The following is a 17,763-nucleotide window of genomic DNA, read 5'->3' as shown; positions in this document are numbered from 1 at the left end:
ATGCAACCTAAGCGACGATGATATTTGAACGTTCACGGTGCGTATAACGGCGTCTCTCGAAACTATGGGCGACGGGGGTTGCCGTGGGTGGCAGCACGACACCGATGAAAGAGGATGAGATTCGACGAGAAGCAATTTCAATTACATTTCTATAAAATAAACACTTTTAAACTAAAAATTTAAATACAAAACAATTTATTTATAAACTATTTTTAATATAATTATTTATTGTTCAAACTATTTTTTGGACCGAAATTTAATTAAGCTCTTTAGCCAAATTGACTATGGCTCTCCATACTTTCTCTACATAAATTTTGTGAAAGGCCTCCTCGTACTCCTGCTCCCCATTCTTCGAAACCTCTCTCTCTTCCCTCTCTCTTTCTCCTCTCGCCCTCTCCTCTGCCACCGTCTTCAGGAGCACCGTCACTGCCACACCACCAAATCGTTGTCGCGTCGCTACTGCCTTCCTCACTGTCGTGTACGTTGTTGTCTCCCAGAGGTTACGTTCTCTCACTGCCACAGGCCCCTGTTCTCTATGATCGCCATACTCCTCGTCCGCCGAGTCTCCTCGGTGTCACCTCCAGCTAGTGCGCCACCTTCAGGCTTCAGCTATCAGGTAACACTTAACCATAACCTAATCCTCTTTATTATTTTATTTTTATGTTTTATAAAAAACTAATTAATTCTAATCCATATTCTGCCACCGTACCCCATCGCCACTATGCCTCTACTACCACCACGGTCTAAGTTTCGTAATTTTTTTGTTTTTTTATATATTATATATAAATTTTATTAATTTTGTTTATTTAGTCATGCTAAAAAACATTTTTTATTTGTGTTTTTATTTTTCTCTTTTTGTTACATTATATTTTTGTTTAAGTTGTAGTTTTAGGGTTTATTTGAGTTTTAGATATTTACAAACTGATTAGGAATGTGGACATCTTTAATTTCATAAAGTTTTGATTATTTCAGATGAGGTAATTTATCAATATTAGTTCGTTAGGGTTTAATTAATTTTGAGATTGTGTTAATTTATCAATATTAGTTTGTCATTTAGGGTACTTTATAGAGTTGAAGTTAGGGTGTTTTATTTTTGTTAGTTTAGGTTAAGTTGGTTAATTTTGATTCGTTTAGTTTATTCATGTAAGTTAACTTAATTAATTCATGTTTTTTAAGTTGCTTCAATTAGTTTAGAAAATTTACTATTTTTTTATTAGAATTTTGTTTTTTTCTTTGAACATGGCTAGTTTGAATCATGGCTTGTTCGTGTTGTCCCTTTTCGTGGGTTGTTCATGCAGTACCGATATTGATTCTCAATCTCTAAACATATTAAATTGTTTAAGTTGTATGTCAGATTTAATTTTTCTAGGATAAAGTTTTAGAATATAAGTGGAGAAAGTTGTTTAGTGGTGGCTTCACAAAACCCTTAATTGTTGTAAAATTACGGAGTTATAAGGAGATGCGCAATAAAACGACTATAGAATTTGATGTTTGCTTCAATGGTTTCTTATTTTTATTTATAGTTGCAATTCTTTATTTTATGAAAATTGAGAATTCTAAATGGTGGAGGCCTCTGAATTAAGAGAAAACTTTGCCGATTTTTCGTTAAAACTGTTTAAAGATATGAATTGAATTATGCTCCTATTGTTGAATTTGTTTGGTTTGTGAAAGTTGAAATTACGTTTAGTGGAGGTCTCTAATTATAGGCGAAACTTTGCTGAAACTTCTAAAAACTTTAATAAGTTATGTTCATGGTTGAGTTCAAGGTTATTTGTGGCAAAATAATTCCAACCCATCATATGTGAATGTATGATAGGGAATTCAGTGGCGGAACCAGAAATTTCATAAGAGGGGGACCAATTAAATATAAAATATAACAAAAAATTAACAAAATATGATTTGTAGCATATATATCAAAAAAGTAATTATATTATATAAAAGTCAATGTTCAACTACATACTTTAAGATTTTGATATTTTTAAACTTGCTCGACGATGCTTCATGGAACTAAAATCATCAATTATCATCTCTGAAGTGAATTTTGAAGCAATTTCCTTTTCAATATATACAATCATACAATCTGCTAAAAATTCATCTTCCATCTTGTTTCGAAGCCTTGTTTTAATAATCTTCATAGCTGAAAAGGCCCGTTCAGTTGTTGCTGTTGTCACAGGAAGAGTCAAAACAAGACGAATTAATCTATCAATTAAAGGATATATATTTGATTTTCCTGTCTCTGTCAATTTTTGACACAATTCAGCAAGAGTAGACAAATTCTGAAAATCTGGAGCTTTAACCACATCAAGTTCATAATGTTGTAACTCATAATCCAATTGAATCTTTTCTTGCTCAGAAAAATCTAAAGAATAGAAATTCTTTACAAGATTGCATATGTTGCAAACACTGAATAACTTGAAAGCATCTTTAGGATCTAGAGATGTACTCAGTATGAGGAGCTCGGTTGCTTGCTCACTAAATCTACTATTTAGCTCTTTCAATTGAAAATCTATCACGCTAGTAAAAATGTCAACACGATAGTGGTGTTCAACAGTGACAACATCCTTTTTACGACGAGACCGAATTATGTCACTAAAAGAAGCACCCATATCAGGTATCTGAATAGCATGATCATTGCAGAAAGAACTAACTTTCTCCAAAAGTGCTCCCCAACTACTATCTCTTAACTGTTGAATCAATGACTTTGTACTAGAAACCAGATGCATAGCATTCAAAATGTCTTGAGATTTTTGTTGCAATGCTTGACAAAGTTTATCAGTGATTCCCATGATTTCTTTCATCATATGCAAAATGAAAACAAAATCAAATGATAATAAAGATTTAAGAGCATAAGTAGCATCACCACGTTGAGAATATGTAGATCCATTAGTAGCCAAATTTTCCAGAACTGAAGTTGTTGCTCCAAACATACGTAAAAGGCTACAAATTGAGTTGAAGTGAGAGCTCCACCTGGTATCTCCTGATCTTTTTAATGTGCCAATTTGATTTGCTCCTCTTCCTGTTTCAATTTGATTAGTTGCAACTAAATGGGAAATTTCAGTTGCATAAGCAGATCGTAATTCATCATTGCGTTTGCAAGAAGAGCACACAACATTGATAATATTACTCAAACTTTGGAAAAAAGCATGAACATCAACAACTTCTTTAGCCGCAGCAACAAGAGCTAGCTGTAATTGATGAGCAAAGCAATGAACATAATATGCATAAGGACATTCTTGAATAATTAAAGCTTGTAACCCTTTCCACTCTCCACGCATATTACTAACTCCGTCATACCCTTGACCTCGAACATTTTGAATGTTGAGATTGTGATGAGATAATGCAGAACAAATCTCTTGTTTTAGAGTAGCAGAAGTAGTATCTTTGACATGAACAACATCTATTAGCCTTTCTTTGACAAATCCATGCTTATCAACAAATCTAACAACAAGTGCCATTTGTTCTCTTCTAGATTCATCTCTAGCTTCATCAACAATCAAACAAAACTTTGCATTACCAATCTCATTGCGAATTTCATTTTGCACCTTTCTAGCAAAAACATGTAGAATTTCCTTTTGAATAGAAGGTGATGTGTATATTGCATTTTGAGGAGCATTATCCAAAACAACTGCATCCACTTCTTTATTGTAAGAAGTTAATAATTTTAACATTTCAAGAAAATTTCCTCGATTCTGAGACTCATGACTCTCGTCATGTCCCCTAAAAGCACAAGCTTGAAACGTTAACCATTTGACAGTATTAATAGAGGCTTTAAGACGCAATCTATTGCTTAAAACTTGTTGTGAGCTTTGCTTAGCCAATACTTTGTCAATGTGACATAATTGATTAAGCAAATCTTTACAAGACTTAACAGCAATATTATGAGGAGAATTAAGAGATTTACCCACATGAGATAAAAATGCACAATCCTTTCCATTATTCACTTTTTTCCAATTGCGAAATCCTCCTGATGTGAATGGACTTGATTTTCTAGAAAATAAATAGCATGGAAGACAAAATGCAGCATCCACTTCTGGCGAATATTCTAGCCAAGAAAAACTCTTAAACCAATGAGCTTTGAAACGACGAGGATGACTTTCTAGACCAGAAAGAGGGTACTCATCCATAATAAATTGATATGGTCCAAACTTTATGTATGCTCTACGGATTTCATCTTGTTGATTGATAGGATAATTCCAAATTTGCGGACGCTTTCCGGGATCACGCATCAATGTATCAATATTAACTTGATCTATTTCAGTCCTTGCTATTTTGGAAGCAGGGGGTTGAATATCTTGCTCAACAAGTTGTGTCACAGGTTGTTCAATAATATTTTGAACATTACTCAAAGAATCTGAAGCTGAATTTTGTTCATCATATATTCTCTCTTTTCTCTTGAAAAATGAGTGAATTGTTTTCATCTTTGACATTTTTAACTTAACTTGAACTATCTAACAAAAAAAAAACAAAAATAATTGCATATATATTATTTTCTTAAAAAAAATATTAAACCTATTGAGCAATAACAAATAATTTTAGAAACACAAATATATAATAACCAAAAATAAAGTTATTGATTTACCTGATTATTTTTTGTTCCAAGTCTCACAAAAAAATAATTCTATTGAGTTTTGTCCTCACTTCAATCTTTGAACACTGTCCATTATAAAAAAAAATAAATTAATTATTTTAAATAAATAATGTAAATAATACTTGACATTGTCATTAACTTAAAAAAAATTGAAATATACCTCTTTGAATCTTTGTTGTGCATTCAATGGTTAATATTTTGTTGTTCACTTCTCTTCAATGGTTTTTCTTCATATGTCTTGTTTTGGTATGGAAAGAAAATTAGAATGAGAAGAGTAGAAGACCAAAAGTTTGGGAATCACTAAAAGAGAGAGAAAAGTGGCGCTATGCCTATGATAGTTTGAAACAAATATTTGAAAAATGTACTAGGGTTACTTTAATTAATAGTATGGGCTTGGGCTAGTATAATAGAACCATTTTTATTAATTATTAGAATGGGCTATTTGTTAATAAGAGCAACAATAATTCAAATATCTAATACATAATGCAGTTTTTAGTTTTTTTAATTTATAAAATTTTGTAAGTTATATTTTTTTTAATATTATATATATAAAAAATTAATATTATTAATTATTACTATTTACTATTTTTTTAAAAAAAATTTGGGGGGGACCATGGCCACCTTAGGTCCCCCCGTGGATCCGCCAGGGATAATGGTCAATGGGGGGAATAAAACGTAAGTTCTTTAAGGGGGTTGATTAGTTTGTTGAGTATGTGTTTAACATGGAATCGTTTAGGTCTTAAGGGGTATCTAAGTATCCGTGCTATAATTGTCAGCTGACTAAGTGGTTAGGGGCTTTGAATATAACTTTCACTTTTATCGGAATGGGTTCAAGGATAGAATTGAGTGAACTAAACACGAAGAAGTTGATGAGTAGAGAATCAATCGATCTGCACCGATGACCAATAGGTCTGAGGGTCAGTCAAAGAGGGTTGACTTGCTTAGAAAAGTGAACATGAAAGAGGTGAATTGGGAAGGTAACTAGGAGAGATACAATGAGATGTATTTGATGCTGCCGGTGTTAATGTTACCTAAAATGTTGAGGAAGAGCCTAATCGAAGGCGGCTAGATTTTATGATTTGTTAGTGTTTGCCTCACAAGTCACAACTACTGTTTGAGGGTTGCATTCACTTTAAGTTGTCTGCCTTTATTTAAATGATGGGTATTAAATCTGAGTGAAACTACACCCAAGCATCTTTTGATAAGTGGACTCCCTTTGTGTCGAACTAGTACCATCAAGAACTAGTACCCAAAACAACATACCATGAAGGGTTTTCTACTCGAGATGAGGTTGCAGCCATAGCCTTCGGATTGTGGAAAGAAAGTGGTGGTGGTAAATCACGATTCTGAGTTAGGCGGGCAAAGATTATTGTCAAGGATATTGAAATGATTGATCAAATCGAAAATAGCAACTGGAAGCAACATGGCCAAATTTGGCACAAATGCTATTCCAATTGCCACGTCATCCTCTTTAATTTCTACCTCCACGCCTATTCTTCTAGCATTTCCTCTTCCATAATAAGCAGCATTGTTGCCTCGACCATAGTTCATAAATGGTGAGGGATCAAAGGTGCGAGAATCAAGAACTGAAGTTTGTGAGAAATGAACTTGGACCATTGATGAGTCTGGCTTTTTAAAACGTACAATGATATTCTGGGGCCATTTAAACAGCTTCTATGTCTGGAATTATGTATTGAGGCTCTTTAGTTGTAAAATATGTGATGAATGATTGATATTCTTCATTCAAACTATCAAGAATGACATTTGTATACTATACTCTGTATATGTTAGAGGAGCTCTTATTGCTGCCAATGAATCCACCAGTTTCTTGATCTTTAAGTGATAATCTGACGTAGATCCGTCTTTCTTGGCACGTTTTAACTGGAGTTATAATTGTCTGACTCATGCTTTTGTTTGAGAGCCAAAGTATGTGTGAATTCAAAACCAAATTTGATATGCAAAGTGGCAGCCTATAACTTTGCACTTGGAGGCCACATTCATGGAAGTAAACAACCAAGATGTGACATTGCATTCATTTATGCATCACTACTTGTAGAGTTTTAATCCTGCTTCATCTTCAGGGGTGGCATATCTTGCAGGGACGTTTTCCTTATCAAGGTCGTTTTAGATAGAGTTCTTGACCACAAATTGTTAATGTTGTAAGATGTCTCAGGTGAAAATATTATCTTTTGTTAGTTTATCAACAAGTGGAATTGAGAATTGTTTGGGATTGATTGATTGTTACTCAATGACTACAGCATTATTTGTTGAAGTAGCAGTGCTCGAGTGTTCGGCCCATGGATCATAAAACTCTTGATACCATGCATATAGAAGGAATAGAAAGCGAAAGAGAATTGAGGAATTTCTATTGGAAAAAAGTAATTCTGTATTGATGAATTGATCTTAATATTACGCTGTCTTATATAGGCATCAGTGCACCTCTCATGTTCAAGAACTTACACAAGACTCTCTACAAAATTGACTTAACAACCCTTTATCCAATCTAACTAACTGTTGACCAAATCAACTAACTATTTCCTAATATAATAATACCTCTCGTATAAATTATTTACTTTGTGAAATTATTTAAACTCACAGTTAATGTTATTTTATATTATGTAGTATTTGTATAAAAAATAAAGTTATAACCCTCACTTGTCGACGCGTTTAATCTGCAATGCTTCATTTTCCCTTTAGAGCATAGGCGATCTAGAACTTCGTTAGCATCAGTTTACAATGGAATAGGTCAAAGGTTCCAAGTTCAAATAGATCAACGGTTATAAAAAGTGACATGTGAGTGGTCTGAACCTTGAATAATAGAGCATACACTAGGAGGAACCTTGTGGTAGGCATTCTTGTGGATTGGAATAGAAGTAATCTTCCAACTTTGGTCTCAAAGGAACAACTGATCTTGTTATTGGGCCTCCTCTTCTAGCATGAGCTAACTTAACAACTCTTGAAAACTCTTCCCAACTTATTGTCCCATTCCTATATTGATCTATTAGACGAACAAGTACATATCTATTTGGAATTATTGTGGTTTTGTACCCCAGGTACCTGCAAGATTAATGTAACATATATACGCCGAGCCAATTAGCTAGTTAGCACATGAGAAAATAATATAAATATAAATTCGGCATCATAAAAACTGTAATTGAGGTTTGCTCTTCGAATTTTCATTTCTCTGGTTACCTTTTTGTTCTCTCATGCTCCAATTTTTTAAATTGCAGTAATGATATTATGATTGCTTTCATGAAAAGTTATCTGCGGTTAAATTTTTTCTATATTAAATTGTATTGTGTGAATTCACCAAATATGATGGCTTTTGAAAAAAATTTTAAATACAGGATTATGTCAAATTCTAATGAAATCACTAATCATGATTTCAAAATTTTAAAACTTTTAACGTTTTTATGGTGAAAATCTCTGGATTTAAGATTTCTACAAAACACAAATCGCAATAATTGATTTCTCTAAAAAAGAATGGTCTCTAACGATTTCTATTTTAAAAATTATAAAAATTATATTAAAAGAAATTGTTGCAAGCAATTTCTTCTATACCATAATTTTGTATATCGCCTGTGCTGTGGCACTTTGATAGTAATCACCATTACCAGTCAAAAAAATAAAAAGCAATTCTTTGCGCTATATATAACAAATATGTTGCTTATATTTACTCTTGCTTCCAACATTGATCCCCACACAAACTTTTTTATCACTGAATGTGGTTAGATTTTCAACTAAGATTTAGTACAAGGTAGTAAGGTACAAGATAAATACCTAAAATACCTTTAAGTTAGGAATTTAGTATGGTATATTTGATTGTTATAGGTTACCTTCTGTGGCCTTCAACAACCTTATCCATGTTTCCACTATAAGTAGGCACAAAGATATCACTCTCAATGGAGACAATGTAATCCAGTGCTGCCATCTTATTTGAATGGTTATGGAAGGGCTCAAGGTCAGAAGGATCCAACAACGTTTCCTTTTTAATCTGTCTCCCACATGAAAAGCAGAAAATTATTAAGGGCGATTTATATTTTATCAAAGCATATGGTATATATATTTACCAGATTTGGAAAAGCTTCTCTCAAAGGTGCCATTCTTTTCTCCCCTCCATATATATCCCCAGCAGCTATAAAGATTTGCATTCTTGGGTTAATGCCCAATGCTTTCAATGTCAGAGCAGTTTCCTCTGGGGTCAAAGGGCATATGCCTATACTTCTCACCGAATTGGAGTCTATTTCCTTCACTTTCCACCAAGGGTATGCATACCTAAAAAAAAAAAATTATGTACCTTTATTAATGACCTGCTATTTAATAGTTTAAATTTTGAGAGCTGATAATTTCATAATATGATATAAGAGGTAAAAAAACTGTATGAAAAAATTTAAAAGTAAAATTCTTATGTGCTTCTATGTATAATATGAGAAAATGTATTAAATACAAAATCATTTACATATTTAACTATATAGAAATAATAATCTAAAATTATTTTACTTAACTTAATATTTATAATTTTATATACATAATATTCATAATTATATACTTATTATATTTAGTAAAAAAATGTAGGAAATTAATTTTTAGTTATTTAACATTAATCAACTTTAAGATTTAGGATTATAATTTAGGATTTAGTATTAAGGATATATGATTTAGGGTCCAGACATATAAACAAAATAATTTTAAAAAAGTTGGCAAATGTTAGTTGAAAAAAATTGTTCTCTAATATTACTCAATTTAATATTGTCTAATTATTCTAGTAATAATTAAAAAATATAAAAAAAATAATTTTAGACTGTTTTGGACTATTATTTTCTAAATATTTTTGTTTTAAATAATAATTTAAACTTTTAACACTTTGACCTCATTGCTGTCAATTCTTCCATTTCTTTCTCGTTTAAACTTTGATAGCAGCCAGAGAATGCCAACATGTCCATCTCATATCTCAGGTGAAGCACCAAGAATGGACCATTTTGCCTCATAATCTTAACAATCTTCTTGCCAACCATCTCTATATTGGAACTGAATCGCAACGCTTTGTAATTCACGCGACACCGCAGCTTTTGAACCTCCAGTGGAATGCCGTTGTTCGCAAGCCTGGCATCAGTTTTCGTAAAATGTACTACTTGATGTTTTTTTATGCGAGGAAGAATCTGCATTATTAACACATTAGCATATAACATACATGACAAACCAATTCATCAAAAAATATATATATCAAAAATCATTTTTGTTCTTTATACTTATTAAAAATTATTATTTTGATTTTATCAACGCAGGTGGTTCAATTTTATTTAACCAACCCTAAATAAAATACAATTCTACACAAAATTGAAGATTCACTCTAGAAACAATGCTAGAACCTTCAATCAATAGGATCAAACATCATAGAACTTACTGTTTTATAATAATATGACATGTTAGACCAACTAACAGGGGGCATGGAATAGAGGTATCTTGATGCAATCCTTTTCTTCATCCCTTGAGGTAATTCCTTCACTATTTTGACCTCATCTCTCAAATACTCAATGAAATAATCTACATCGAATATGTCTTGGAACTGACTACAAAAATGAAAAGCAATCAAATAATTTCATCATAAATAATTCTTAAAAAAATTGCAAATTTGGTATCGTTAAGAAAAAAAAAAAACAACAAAAATTAACCAACAAATGTTTTGCACGCACACCTGCGGTCATTCCAAAAGGAGGTGTTGTCCAACTCTGGAACTACAAGAGTGACATTTAAGTACCTAGCAATGGCTACCATGTCACTTATCTGCATAGCACAGATATACATCATACATCAGCTATGTGATTTATATATGTATATGGTTAAAATAATCGAAAGATGCTCTGAATTTCAGTTTCTGATACTAACCCCGGCTCGCATTTGGTTCAATCCTCCATTGGATGAGACCATCAAATAACCATTGTTCTCATAAATCCCTGAACACCACCACACATTGAAGAATACAAAAAAAATAAATAATAATTAATCAGCTAGCTGCTATAATTTTGTAAACAGTTATGCTATTTGGACACAATACAATGTTTCGGTGTGTAGACCATAGATCTAGGAGAGTAATGTATAAATCACAAGGTAATTTATACATCTGTATGTTTCTTCCTATCAATTTAAATTGATGGGAGAAGTAGCATCATCATAATATTAAAATTTTTATAACAAAAAAATTTAAAATTAGATTTTTTTATTACCAAAACAAAAAAATTGCATAAACTAAACAAAGAGAGAAACGAAGAAAAATATTAAAAATATAATTATTCTTGTGTTTTTACTTGTTAACTTAAACTTTTGTAACTGCATTTCACCACAATTAATCACCTAATTGTTTAGTCATTTACATGAATCAGATATCCATTCTTTTTTACGTGAAGTTGATAGTCAAATCAATCAAATCATCTAACAGCTCTAAACTATCAACTTCACGTAAAGTCGATTACACCTGAGTTTTCACCTTCAAAAAATTATGTACAAATATGATTTTTCTCCGCATAAATGATAGATTCAAACCAAGAAAAGGAATCTTATATCGTACACTTACTTTCTGGAGCGCCAAAAATGCCGATATGAGAAGAGCGCAGCGATAGAATCTTTGGCTTCATTGTTTCACTAAGTGCAGTGAACTCCAACAAGATGGCACTTGTCAGCAACATCAACATGGAAATGGCCGCAATCGCCAATATTTTGAGCCGAAGTAGAGGGGACTGGGAACTTATTAAGGAATAACCCTTTAGATTCTCAGTTTTGTTCCATTCAACTATCAAGCATTTGATGAACCCTCCATTGTTATTCTTATTCATGATTTCTGCATAGTGAGGCTCTCCATGATCATCAACCTTGGCTTTATTATTATCCATAATATAATAATAATAATCTTTCTTTTTTAAAATAGATGAAAAAGGAAGCCCTCTAAGATCTCATTGTTTTAAAACTATATATTGGTTCTTGATTTTGGAAGTTCTAATGGTAGCACCTTAATTACCAGTTTGTAGATATAGCTATTTATTGTATATCCGCAAAAGCTAGTTTTGGAAGCTAGATGAAAACTTTTGGTAGCTTGGGTTTGTACGTAGTTCTATACTATATATATCTGGATGTTAAGAAGAGCATATATCACAATTTTCAAACATAATTATAGTCTTTATCTATGCATTTACTATTACGTACGTACTTATTAGTGGATAGGTTCCATTCACTAGTTCACACATGAATTTCATTTTTATATGTGCTTTTTATATATAAAATTTAATTTTGATACATTATCATTATAAAATAGTTTTATATATGTATCTAATAATTATGTAACATCATATTATATCAATAAAAATAATTACTTTTTATATTAACTGCATGAATGATCTTCTAAAATAATAAATATGATTATATAACTGTGTAAAACGTTTTACACTATCAGTATATCAAAATTAAACTCTTTATATATATATATATATATATATATATATATATATATATATATATATATTCGTTATATCTAATAATCATAATGTTTACTTTTTATACTTGGATAATTTTTTTAAAAATTAAATTATTGTTATTATTATTCGTATAAAATTATTTTCATCGTATAAAAATGATAGTTAAAAATAATTATATTACAAAATAATTTAATTAAATATATTAAATTATCTAATATTTTTATTATTATTTTTAAATGAAAATAATTTTATAATTGCAATCACTTTTAGTTAAGTTTTTTAAACGTGTAAAACTCTCTTGAACTTTTTTTTTTTTATTCTTAACAGTCGTATTTGAAACTTTTATTTTAATTAAAGTACTTACTAAATTAATTTTACATGGGTATATTTTGGCAGTGAGTAGCTAGTAATGATTAAAATTGACACAGGTCAAGAATACAAGTCATAGAGAGTATTAAATTAGGAAAGATATTTTTAATGATTGAACATTGTTCATCTCAATTGAATTATTTGTCTTTTTGTCCTTCAAATTACATTTTGAAAGAAAAGAAATAAGCTGTAAATAAATGAATGGAATCGTAGCCTTAGGCCTTCGTATTATGGTAATAACATCATGGAATTATGTTGTAATCAATTGTATGATGTATAATTCTATATTTCTTAAAAGAGAAAGGTTGAAATTCAATTACATTATTGCAAGGAGAACAAAAGGTAGACATTAATTAGAATGAATTGACCCAGATGGACTTACAATGTCGTCATCCCATCAGTTCCAAATAGCTTTACTATTTCGGCTCCAATGTATCAGTCAGAAATTATAACCGAATAAATTCAGTTTGAAAATGATGATTTTTGAAATAGCGATATGGATTCAATTAAAGAGATATATAGAATATTACCGATCAGATATTATTATAATTAAGACTAATCTTTGTCACGCACTGTTAATGCGGCAGCGTCGAATTTAAAGCTGCATGCTCATTCATTGTTGCTTAATTAGCACTTAGCAGTTAGTTCATAATTTAATTTTATTTTATTTTGATAGGAGTCATTGTAATATATCAAAAACAGTTATCAAAATAAGATACATAATAGAATATAAAATATATATTAAAATTTAAAAATAAGTTAAATTACATATCTATCTATTCTATTATATAAAAATCGGATGTCTGCACTTAATGATGAAACTCACGTGGCATGCTTTGGAGAGTGTTTCCCAATTTAATTGTTTTAATTTTATAAAGCAAATCAATTATAACTAATTAATGATATCAATTAATTAATTTGATTAGACATTCAAATCTTACAATTTATTATCATTTATATAAATTGATTAATTATAATTAATTGTATAAATTAATTAATTTAGTTAATTATATTAATTATTTGATTTGATTTTATTAGAGTAAATATCATATTATTTCAATAAATAATAAATATGATAACGAAATATATGAATTAATTTAATTAGTTTATTTTTTTCAATATCATCTATTTATACGAGATCATAATGTGTTTTTTACTCATTTGTTTTCTTTTCTCTTTTTCTCTCTCTCTTGTGTTTAGGGTATAATTTTTGTAATTTATTTAATTTTTATTTCTTTTATCTTTACTTATACATTTCATTTTTTATATTTTTTAAATATTTTTGTCTATTTTAGTTGCTCATTATTAGGCACATGTTTTTTTTTCTTCTAGCTTTTGATTAACAAAAGAGATATATCTTTTTTACGGTATTTTTGAATAATCTTACTATAATTTTGTTTTGTAATATTCTCTTTTGTCATGTGTACTTCATGTATTTAAGAAGTTGGCTTAAAATTATAATATGATATATAAACTTATAGTATGATTTACAACATGCTAAAATATTAGGACATTATCATATATGTAAAACCCGGTTAATTAATGGCTAATTAACCCATAAATGAGAATTTATTCTAGAAAGCCTAAAATGTGATTTTTATGGCTAAATATGATAGAGGAGATTGAGACGAGAATTTTGGTACCAATTTTATAGAATTCGGACCAAGATTGGACCGAACGGGCCAAATCGGGCCAATTGGACCCAAAGTGGGCCCTTGGCCCAACATAACTTAACCAAAATCCTAGTTTTCAGCACTCTCTCTCCTCATTTGTTACACACACAAGCTGAAATTTGAGAGAAAAGGAGGAAGAACACTCTCTCAAGTTCTCTCCTTTGCTTAATCTTCAAACCACCATAACTTTTGATCTAGAGCTCCGATTGCCGCCCCGTTTGCGGCCACGCGTTCACCATGGAGAGCTCTACAAAACCCATACAACCAATCTTGAGGTAAGCCACGTTTTGCTGTTCGAAATCTCAGCCCTTATTTTCGAGTTTCATGGGTGAAATGTTGAGATTTTGGGTTCTTTGATGTTATAGGACCCAACTCTCTTGAAGGAGAAGGTTAATCTTGTCTCCTTGGACCTTGGGTGTGGTAAGATTCTCAACCCTAGTGTAATTTGTGATTTTATGATGTTTGGGTTTTGAGATGTTGTGTATGGGTATGATGGTTGTGGCCTAGGTTGTGTGTGTGTGGATATTGGAGCTTGATTGGTAATTTTGAAAGGTTTGGAAAGGGCTTGGTGGTGAAAAATCTGTTCTTGGAGGTATTGAGGCCTTGAGAGCTTGTGGATAAGTGGTTTGGAAGTGCTCCGGGTGAGCTTGGGAAAATCGGCTAAGGTATGGTTTCGGTTTCCCGTATCTAATATGTAATGTGGTAGGAAATACTTAGGCTAGAGGCCCTAAGATAGGCATTGAATGGTTGATGTTGTTGAATGATTGAGATATATGATGTGGTCATATATGTGATGATGATTAATGATGCCTTGATGGTATGATGTATGAGAAATATGCATGTTGTGATATATGCTTGATGATTGGTTATGGTTGAATTGTGGGTTGAACCATGTTGATGGTGAGTATGATGTTGATTGTGTACAATAATGATTTATTGGAATTGGTGTTGTTGAGAATGGTCATGAGGAATAGTATATGATATGCCAATATGTTGAGTTTGAGCCACTTGGGTGAAGTGGGTTAGAATGATGAGATAGTGATTTTGTATATTGTGGAAAAATCTCAATGTGTGAGTTGAGGAAGCTTGATGTGGAATTTGATGTATTTTGATTGATTTCAAAGGAAAGGGATGAAAATGGCATGTTTTGATTGATTTTGAAAAGAGTTGGAAATGGCTTGTTTTAAAAATGGCACTTTGTGGTTTTTATGAAAAATATGGTTTTGGGGCATACTTTGATGGGACATAACTTGGACTACGGATCTTTGTTTTGTGCCAAATCTGTTTAGAAATGAAATTGGATCCGGGATGTCCATGCCGTTCGAAGAACGGGTGAAAAACGATTTAAAATGAGGAAGTTATGTCCGTTGGAAGATTGGGGTTTAAATTGGTGAATTCTGCAGCTTTTAACTTAGAAAATTTTTAGCAGAATGACCCCTTGCACGTGGGCACACTTGGCGCGTGCGCGCCATTCTTCCCGAAAACGCCATCCACGCGTGAGCGTAATGTGCACGGGCGCGCCGATGGTGCTGCACCCAATGCCCAGCCATTTTCCAGAGAGTTATGCCAGAACTGTGCCAGCTTTGTGCCTGGGGCACGAGAGTACCCACGCGTACGCGTGGTGGACGCGTACGCGTCGATTGGCAAGTTTTTAATCCACGCGTTAGCGTGCATGACGCTTGCGCGTCGATGAAGTTTTTGAGGCCATCCACGCGTGCGCGTGGAGTGCGCGTACGCGTGGCCCTGTTTTTCATCCCAAAGTTGATTTTTGAGTTTTAAAAGCCAAATTTCATACTTCTAAGCCTCCGATCTCACCACTTATATCTTAAATCATTATGATATGCCTAGCTATTAGAAAAGGGCTAGTGAATGATGTAACTTGCGAGTGAAGCAAGGGGAAAATGAATAATCAATGAGGATCATTGATGATTATGTGAGATGTGGAGGATGGTGGTGGAAGTTCTTGTTATGCCATTGGCCGAAGGGCCGTAATTGTTTATGAATTGGCTGGTTCTGGATTGAACCGTGAGCCGGAATAGCTGTGTATGCTATGAATATTGGCTGGTTCTGGATTGAACCGTGAGCCGGGATAGCTGTGTATGCTATGAATATTGGCTGGTTATGGATTTAACCGTGAGCCGGAATGGCAGATATGGATGTTGATCCATGGATGAGAATTCATGCATGTTTATGCTGAATTATTGATAATTGTGATTTGCACTTCCACTATCGGAGATACGAGTTTCCTTGGGTAGTAGCAGTGGCTAGCCACCACGTGCTCCAGGTTGAGACTTGATACTCTTTTGACCCTATGTCATAAGTGTGGCCGGGCACTGTGAAAGACCCGGATGAGCTCGCCCCCGTAAATATTCACCAGTGAAGGTGATGGATATAGACCATGATTATGATCAAGTTTATGATGAGTATAACTCGAGTTGGGGATACGTGACAGAGGGACAGTCCAATGGTTAACTGCCAGGACTTGTCGGGTTGGCTCTATAACCGACAGATGATATCATCAGCCACTAGGGACAGGCATTCATCATATGCATACTATATGAATTGTTTGAGATTGCCTATTTGACTGCATATAACTTGCTAATTGTCTAAATGTCTTACTTGCTCCTATTTGTATATTTCTTGTTTGATATAACTGTGTTTGCTACATTATATCCTGCTGGTGGTTGGGAGGTCTGAAGGAATTGGAAAGGGAAGTGTTAGTTAGACTGGAGACTCTTTAGTCAGATGCCCTTTATGGTTTAGCTTGTTTATAAGCTTTGATATTATCTGGAGGAAGTTCTAGGATTGCCTTTGGCTTTCCTCCATTATTATGTATTATATATGTGGAAGCTGTTACCATGCTGGGGACCTCTGGTTCTCACCCATGCGGATTTTGTGGTTTTCAGATGCAGGACGTGAGGTTTCCCGCTGAGGCATGCTGGAGACTTCTATACTTGCGAAGATCCTTTGTTCTCGGGGCTATGTTTTGGTTTATATGTTTTGCTTAGATACTTTTATCTCCATTAAATAATACAAACTGTGATGACTCCTCTTATGGGAGATTTTGGAGAATAGGTTTTATGTATTTGTGTCCCTTTGGGTTTCCTTTGGGGTTTTCCTTATTTTATCATATGTATATATTGTTATGCTCGGACCGGTTATCTTCGCAGCCGGATCTTGAGTCTTGATATTCCTGTTTTTGACACTCCTTTGTATATATATAATATCGCGTTGGTTTATCCTTATTCGTTACGTTGTCGATCGGAGTGTTGCGCTTTAGAGTTGCGATGGTTTTTGTTTACCCCTTTTTCTACAAAGGCTCCTAGTTATAATCAATCATTCATACTACTATATGTACTAAATTTTTATTTTAGAGGTCGTAATACCTTACCATCTCTGGATTATGACTTAAGCATAAGACTCTGTGTGGTAAGGTGTTACAATATAGATATTTTTGGATTTGTCCATTAAATTCAATCATATAGGATCTTAAAAATTATGCAATTATGTAATTATTTATTTTTTCATATAATTATTGTATTGGTCATTTACATTAGTGAAACTATTTTCATTATTAATATTTATAAATATACTATTATCTGTATAATTAATTGAATCATCTTATTCATTTAAGTTTAATTCTATTGAATTAATTATTTGAAGTGTC

At 32.5% G+C, this 17,763-nt stretch overlaps 2 protein-coding genes across 2 annotated transcripts; both read right to left on the bottom strand.

Annotated features, from left to right (window-relative positions):
* Positions 1 to 7: 7 nt before the first annotated feature.
* On the bottom strand, positions 8 to 3,668 carry LOC112803622 (uncharacterized). Its single transcript, XM_025847107.2, has 3 exons — positions 2,403 to 3,668; positions 515 to 609; positions 8 to 149 (listed from the first exon to the last, which is right to left on the bottom strand). Exons 1-3 carry the CDS (start codon positions 3,666 to 3,668, stop codon positions 8 to 10), a joined length of 1,503 nt encoding a protein of 500 aa, XP_025702892.2.
* Positions 3,669 to 6,950: 3,282 nt separating this feature from the next.
* On the bottom strand, positions 6,951 to 11,672 carry LOC112801685 (rhamnogalacturonan I rhamnosyltransferase 1). The gene is made up of 8 exons (XM_025844582.3): positions 11,160 to 11,672; positions 10,475 to 10,542; positions 10,284 to 10,372; positions 9,993 to 10,158; positions 9,458 to 9,747; positions 8,659 to 8,863; positions 8,425 to 8,582; positions 6,951 to 7,645 (listed from the first exon to the last, which is right to left on the bottom strand). The coding sequence occupies exons 1-8, from the start codon at positions 11,473 to 11,475 to the stop codon at positions 7,417 to 7,419; spliced, it is 1,521 nt and encodes a 506-aa protein (XP_025700367.1). The 5' UTR covers positions 11,476 to 11,672; the 3' UTR covers positions 6,951 to 7,416.
* Between the last annotated feature and the right edge of the window lie 6,091 nt (positions 11,673 to 17,763).

This window comes from Arachis hypogaea, chromosome 5 (genome assembly GCF_003086295.3).
Source record: "Arachis hypogaea cultivar Tifrunner chromosome 5, arahy.Tifrunner.gnm2.J5K5, whole genome shotgun sequence".
Classification (NCBI taxonomy): domain Eukaryota; kingdom Viridiplantae; phylum Streptophyta; class Magnoliopsida; order Fabales; family Fabaceae; genus Arachis; species Arachis hypogaea.
Note: the sequence above shows the minus strand (reverse complement) of the source record. Positions and strands in the feature narration are given on the sequence as shown.